Source organism: Lucilia cuprina, chromosome 3 (assembly GCF_022045245.1).
Source record: "Lucilia cuprina isolate Lc7/37 chromosome 3, ASM2204524v1, whole genome shotgun sequence".
Classification (NCBI taxonomy): domain Eukaryota; kingdom Metazoa; phylum Arthropoda; class Insecta; order Diptera; family Calliphoridae; genus Lucilia; species Lucilia cuprina.
In genome coordinates this window covers 45631405-45639277 of record NC_060951.1, presented here as the reverse complement: position 1 = coordinate 45639277, position 7873 = coordinate 45631405, and the positions used below count along the sequence as shown (strand labels likewise).

General features: G+C 27.1%; 1 protein-coding gene across 4 annotated transcripts in view; it reads right to left on the bottom strand.

The window, feature by feature from the left end:
• LOC111677722 (GATA zinc finger domain-containing protein 14) overlaps window positions 1-7873 on the bottom strand; it is a 92444-nt gene that overhangs the window by 43258 nt on the left and 41313 nt on the right. Inside the window, exon 1 of one of the 4 annotated variants that reach the window (XM_046947438.1) lies at window positions 5379-6460. The exons of the other annotated variants lie outside the window; for them this stretch is intronic. Within the exon in view, the coding sequence (XP_046803394.1) occupies window positions 5379-5386 (8 nt within the window). The 5' untranslated portion in view covers window positions 5387-6460. Of the gene's footprint in view, window positions 1-5378; window positions 6461-7873 lie in introns of those variants that run through there. 4 annotated transcript variants of the gene reach the window in all.

The window sequence follows — 7873 nt, the reverse complement described above, 5'->3', positions numbered from 1 at the left end:
ACATAGATACATAGATAGATAGATAGATAGATAGATAGATAGATAGATAGATAGATAGATAGATAGATAGATAGATAGATAGATAGATAGATAGATAGATAGATAGAATGCCCAGCTAACAATTCATATATATTTTATAGGGTGCTAAACACGAATTTATTCAACTGCCACCAATATATAATAATTCCCTGACTCACGTTGATATTGGAATCTGTTTTAAATGTTCAAGCCAATACTGACATTGAATCGAACCGTTTAATATTCACAAAAAGACTTAAGTGTACGTAGACGTTTGCAAATGTAAATCAAATTTGGAGCATGATCATCACTAACATTTTCAGATAGAGTTTATCTCTTTTGACTTGTTTGCAGGTGGCGCATGTGCAAAACGTGCATTTAAAAATATAATAAATATATTTCTTTTTAAACCAAAGCTGCCAAATAAATATTACTGTTAAATAAAAATAGACCTGTTTACCTGGTTAATAAAATTACTAGGTATAGATACATATATTTTTGAAAATATGATTTTTTTTGTTAAAAAAAGGAGGGAGGATTATTTCGTTCCACTAGATAATTTTTTGCTTTTAACAATTATTTCTTTAAACTTAATGTATTGTTCAATTCTATTAATCTTTAATTATAATTTCAATCAATATAGTTTTGTTGATTTGTCGATTTATTAAATAATTATTTTAATATTTTTTATTATTATTTCTTTCCTATATATTTTGTATTTTCTTTTGTTTCTTTTATTTTTAATTTATTTTTATGCATTTCTTGGTTGCATTGCTGGCACGAATTTTTTGAACTTAAAGTTATTTTATTTTTCTAATTTCAACTGCATATTGTATAAATAAATAGTTAATTAATTTACATATAAATAAACATGTTATGAAGTGCTACATTTTTTTTTTTTTTTGAGTCAGAGTAACACTTTTTATTTGGATGATTTTTTTAACTGTTTTACTATTTAATAAGTAGGATTTTTTTGCATTAATACAGTTAAACTATATTCATATGTATATGGTGTTAGAAATTAGGAAGCCTCTAATTATCTTTCTTTTATCATGATTATTCAAGTGTGAATACATAAATTATAAAAAATGAATATGTAATTTATTTTATAATTAAAACTAGGCTATAAATGATTTAAAATATCGCCAGAAGAATAAGTTAGTTATGCTGGAGTTTCAGATCCCTTGCTAAAGCCACGGATCCAGATGGAGCGTTTTCCCTTCCGCCCCCCTATTCCAAGGGAATCAAGCTTGCCTTACTATGTATATTGTTAAAGTGGAACTGTTCTCTTCCTTTCATTAACTTTTTCGATCTAAACTAAATAGTCTTAGAACAAGGTCAAATATGATCAATTCAATCCTCACGACTCTTAGAACAATTTATTAGAAGTGGAATTGTCAATAGTCGTGAGAGTCAGTTTAAATGATAAATAATTTTGAAATACAGCAGTACCCAACGACATTTTCGGTTCTTTTTCTAAACTTGTAAACTTATGAAAAGTAATCGACATACTAGTCAATGGACCAGTCTATAGTTCAGTGTATATTCCAGTATATTGTCTACTCTATAGTCTAGTCTACGATCTAGTCTAGTCTATAGTCTTGTTTATAGTTTAGTCTATAGTCTAGTCTACAGCCCAGTCTACAGTCTAGTCTAAAGTCTAGTCTAAAGTCTAGTCTATAGTCTAATCTAGTCTATATTCCAGTCTATAGTCTAGTCTATGGTCTAGTCTATAGTCTAGTCTATAGTCTAGTCTAAGGTCTAGGCTATTGTCTAATGCATAGTATATTCTATAGTATAATCTACAGTCTATAGTCAGGTCTATAGTCTAGTGAATAGTGTAGTCTAGTCTAGAGTCTAGCCTAAAGTCTAGTCTATAATTTAGACTATAGTCTAGTCTATAGTCTAGTCTATAGTCTAGTCTATAGTCTAGTCTATAGTCTAGTCTATAGTCTAGTCTATAGTCTAGTCTATAGTCTAGTCTATAGTCTAGTCTATAGTCTAGTCTATAGTCTAGTCTATAGTCTAGTCTATAGTCTAGTCTATAGTCTAGTCTATAGTCTAGTCTATAGTCTAGTCTATAGTATAGTCTATAATCTAGTCTATAGTCTAGTCTATAGTCTAGCCTATAGTCTAGTCTATAGTCTAGTCTATAGTCTAGTCCATAGTCTAGTCTATAGTCTAGTCCATAGTCTAGTCCATAGTCTAGTGTATAGTCTAATCTATATTCTAGTTTATAATCTAGTTTATGGTTTAGTTTGTAATCTAGACTTTAGTCTAATCTAGTTATGTTAATAGTCAAACCTATAGTCTAGTCTAGTCTACACTATAGTCTAGTCTTTAGTGTAGTATATAGTTTTGTCTTTAGTCTAGTCTATAGTTTAGTATTTAGTCTATAGTCTAGTCTTTAGTATAGTCTATAGTCTAGTCTTTAGTCTTTTCAATTGCCTCCAGTCTACTCTATAGTCTAGTCTGGTATATAGTCTAGGTTAAAGTGTAATCAACAGTCAAATCTATTGTCTAGTCTTTTGTACAGAAACCTTTTTAAAAGCACCAATATAACTTGATTTCCTAAAAATTGTATTACAAATGTTTACTTCTGTTAAATTTAAAATCCTGGATACAACATTTAAAATTACATATTTTTATTAATGTTTAATAATACTAAGTAAATAGAGTTAATTATGATATGTGGAATAGAATTAATTATAAGTTAAAATGTGAATAATTTTCCAATGGCTAATGACCCTGCTCATTAAAACCGACTTCATTAAGTATTTAACCTTAATTGTTTTAAAAAAATGCAACTAAATAAAAGTTTAACAATTTTAAAACAATATAAATGGCAAACAATTTGTTTTAATTATTTTACACACAACAAAACGTAAGTCAACTAATAACATTTAGTTTGAAATTAAATATTATATATTTTTTTATGTACAAAGTTAGATTACTACTACTTTAAACACACACTTCAAATTAATAAAGAAATAAAATTTAAATAAACATATTATTTTATACGAGATCACAAATAAACAATTTGTTAACACTTTTATGAACGTAATATATAAAATCATTCATTACAGGTCATTACAGAAACACACTCTCATTACTTGTGGTACGTACCTGGGTACCACCAGACAAGTGTTTTATTTATAATGTTAGCAAATCACTATTTAATTGTTAAAAATATTAATTTTAATTTTTCATTTAATTGTTGATATTTATTTTCATATTATTGCACATCACATAAAACAAAAGTTAAATTGATATTATTAACTCTTATTATTATTTTTTAAAATATTTTTCTGTTTGCTAATAAACACCAATGTTTCATTAATTAAAATTATCAAAATTTTTATTATTATTATTACTAATATTTGTGTTTTTGTTTATTTAGTAATACATATAATAATGCATTTTATGTATGTATATTGATGGATATGAATGTATTCGAATAATTATACGAATATGTCTGCAATTAAACACTCTTTTCACCAATTGTATTCGAGTATGTTTTGGGGATGGATGATGATTGTCTGCACATGAAAAAAATGCCAAAATAACAGCTGGCAGTTTTTAATGAAAATAAACAACTGATTTCAAATCATCTAAACTGGATGGAAATATCGTAACGGTGTACACTTGTTATATATATGTATATATATTTGTTTCTTTTTAAAAAGAAAATTTAAAAATGTAAGAAAAAAAAACGGTTAGATGTTGAAATGAATAAAATAAATGCAAACGGTGGTAAATGTAAAAAACAAATAATCATATGCTGGGGAAGTATACCAAAGTAGAAATATTGAAAAAATATTAAAATATTCTAGAAAAAATACTTATTTTCTCTTATTATAATTTATGAAACTTTTTACCAAATTATAAAACTTTATGTTAACAAAATTAAGGAACACGAATATAAATTTCAAGAGATATTGTAAACAAAATCCTTTAGTTTCGTCTCAAATTAGTTGTATCAAACAAATGTTTGTTGTGTAGGAACTACTCTTACAATATATTCTTAAGATTATGTATGGAGGTGCCATTCCCCTAGTGCTATTCCGCCCACTTTTTGTTCTTAATACTCATATTGATACTAAAGTGGCTTTGAAAACATTTGAAGATGCTTATTGTTATATTTTCCCACATATACGGATTTAAGATTTTCTTAATATGGGAGGAGTCACGTCCATAATAGAATAAAATAGAATAGATAGATAGATAGATAGATAGATAGACAGATAGATAGATAGATAGATAGATAGATAGATAGATAGATAGATAGATAGATAGATAGATAGATAGATAGATAGATAGATAGATAGATAGATAGATAGATAGATAGATAGATAGATAGATAGATAGATAGATAGATAGATAGATAGATAGATAGATAGATAGATAGATAGATAGATAGATAGATAGATAGATAGATAGATAGCTAGATACATACATAGATAGATAGATAGATAGATAGATAGATAGATAGATAGATAGATAGATTGACTGACAGATAGAACAAAATTATATTATACGTTCCAATTTTTTTGCTATAAAAATCCATCAATTAGTCATATTTTTCAACAAACATTTTCCATATCACGGGGACTACGATTTTAAAATGTTGAAGATTTCGAATAATCGAACAATCGACTTTTTGTCGAAAAAAGTCGAAAAGTCGAAGTCGTCTATTTTGTTCCAAAAAAAGTCGATAACTCGAATATCGTCTGTGAAAAAAGTCGAAAAGTCGAAAAAAGTCAAAAACACGTAAATTGTAGAAACAAATCAAAAATAGTCGAAAATTTAAAAAAAAGTCAAAAACTCTAAAAAATAGTCGGAAAAAAGTCGAAAAAAGTCAAAAAATAGTCGAAAATAGTCAAAAAGTCGAAAAAATCGAAAAGTCTACTATTTATAAAGTATTTATAGTCGAAAAGTCTAAAAGTCGACTTTTAATTAAATGAAAAAAGTCGAAAAATCGACTTTTCATAAAATGCAAAAAGTCGAAAAATCGACTTTTCATAAAATGCAAAAAGTCGAAAAATCGATTTTTCATAAAATGCAAAAGGTCGAAAAATCGACTTTTCATAAAATACAAAACATCGACTTTTTGTTTCAACTATAGAACCCTATTGGTGGGTAATACGACGAATGGTCGTTTTCGGGATCAGTGTTCCAAAAAAATAACCATTATATCTAGCGTTCACGTACATAATAATTTTTCTAGAATAAAATCGAGTTCTAATATTATTCATCAAACGAAACACTCTTTCCAATTTTATTTTCAACATTTTCTTAGGTATATTTCCCCCTTAGCATATGAATAAATCGAACACTTCAAGACTGACTGACTTAACTACCTTTTCATTATTGCGGTTTCATAAAGTAAAAAAAAAACAACAAAAAATTTATATATTTTTTTAAAATGTAAACAAAAAAATATCTATAAGATACAAATAGTTTTTAAAGAGTTGTTGTTGGTTGGAGTTTTCGTTATTATTATTAATTATTAATATTTGCTTGGGTTTTTGTTTTTGTTATTGTTGTTTTGTTTTTAATTATTATGTTTTGTTAATCAGACGTTGCTTCTTTATTTTATGTATTTTTTTGCTTTCAACGTTATTTGCGAATTAGAAAATAGTAACACAATACATTGTTGTAGTTGTTGTTTTTGATTTTTTTTTGTTGTTATTGTTGTTGTTGATTTGATATGTTTTTCTTTTAATTTATAAAAATTTATTTATTATTTCGTTACGTTTCGTTAACTTTTTGAAACGTTTTCTTCTAGTTTAAAACTTAAAGTTAGAGATTTTATTAGGATTATTTTTTTGTTTGTTTTTTTTAGTGTTGTTGTTGTTGTTGTTGCTGGTGTTTTAAAGCTTATAGTGTAGTTAATATTTTAACACGCTTAATGAAATGGTCGAATGCACTTAATACATTTTTTTTTATTTTTTTTTAGTTTTTTCTTCTTTATATTTAAGTGGAAATATACAAAATTAAGCCAAACGAATTCTTAAACATTGCGCGAGTTGCAAGTAATTGAAAAAAGTTAAAATAACGCTTTAAAACACTAAAATAATATTAAGAAAATACTGTAGTTTGAAGCCCCTCTTCAGGGCTTTGTTCTTGAGTTTTATAACTTTTTTTAACAAGCGTTCTTTTTCTTCAACGTTTGTAACAATTTTAAATTTCTTTTAAGATTTTTTTTTCATATTTCATAAATAGTAACGGTCAATTATTATGATTTTATTGCTGTTGTGTTTTTTTAAGATTCACGCTAAATTATAAATTCTTTTTTTTTTAATATGCCCGTCTGTATGTTACGAATTAAAAAGACAACAAAAATATTTTGTTTAGTCTGCCAATAACAAAAAAAAAAGTTATTTAATTTTTATGTTTAGACACCACCATTCGCTTCTAGCAACCGTACATGAATAGATCAACTCAAGCTGGCCGCATAAAGCTCAAGCTTAACTTACTAGCCAAACAAACAAAACACCAGCTTCATTCATAACATAACATAGGAAAAAGAAAAATAAAAAAACAACAAAAAAAAATAGTCATAGAAGACTTGAGTGTTCCACTCAACTCAACACAATTTGACTCAGATATCGCCCCCCCCGCTACATCCCAACTAGTTATCCATACATCCACACATGAGCAGTTAGTTGCAAATCGAATTCAAATTTTTCTTTTGGCTTAAACACACAGTCAAATCTAACAATCTAACATATATTTGTTCGCTTATTGTCACTGTTTCTGCTGTTGTTAGTTGCAGCTATAGAGCTGCTGCTCTAATAGTTCTGTTAAAAAGCATCATCTTTATCATGACTTACATTTCGTGTGCAGTCGGTTTTGTTTTTTAATCAGCTTCATTTCAAGGAAATTAATTTCTTGATTCTCTTCACAAGCTGTGCCTTTATTTTATATTTGTTATTTTATTGACAATAGTTTCATCATTTGTCTGGTTTTCTTTTCTTTATTATTCTCGTAAATATTTCTTTTCCATTCTTCAATTTCATTCACCCAGTTTGATTAGAAACTGTCCAACTGGCTGCAATTATTTTAAGATTTTCACTAATTATCCAATAAATCACACAATGGCTTATTTCTTTTACTCAATATGTGTTTGAAATATTAAATTCATGTCTGATGATGTATTCTTTTTGTGATATGACATTAGAAAAGGAAATTCCATTTTGTAGAAGAAATACATAACTTGTTTTGTAATGGAACAGTTCTATTGTAAAAATGTTATGGTAGTTTCTCAAGAGTAAACAATATTCCCAAGAGTAAAATCTGCTACTACTATATTTTTATTTTTACAGTAATTTTTAAAATTTAACAGACCTATTTTAGATTTTTCCAGACAATTACTTTTGTTATTGTGATTTTGTAATGGACGACGGCTCTTTGAATATAGCCATGCAGAGGGGCTCTTAGCGGAATGATTAATTGCATATTTCTGGGTTCAATATTATAAAAAACTCAAAAAATACGAAAATCGCGGTATAAGCATTTATATTTTTCAATTCCTTTTTGAGTAAATTTCAGAAGTTGCTTTGAATTATAGCTTATGGCTCCACATTCTATTCGAAAGCGTTTCTGATAAAATTATTAGATTAGGTCTCGAAAATATCTGGGGTCTTCTCAAAACTATGATGATCCAGAATACTTTATAAATGGAATTACAAACATATATACCCAGAAAAAAAAACTTCCAAAGAAGCGAAAAAAGTAGAATTTACTCCATTTGATTCCAAATTCACTGCATCGCATGTCATTCGCAGGAAGTAATTTTTATGTTATTTTTTTGGAAGCTAAAAGGAAGTGAAATTGTAGTACATATTATAGA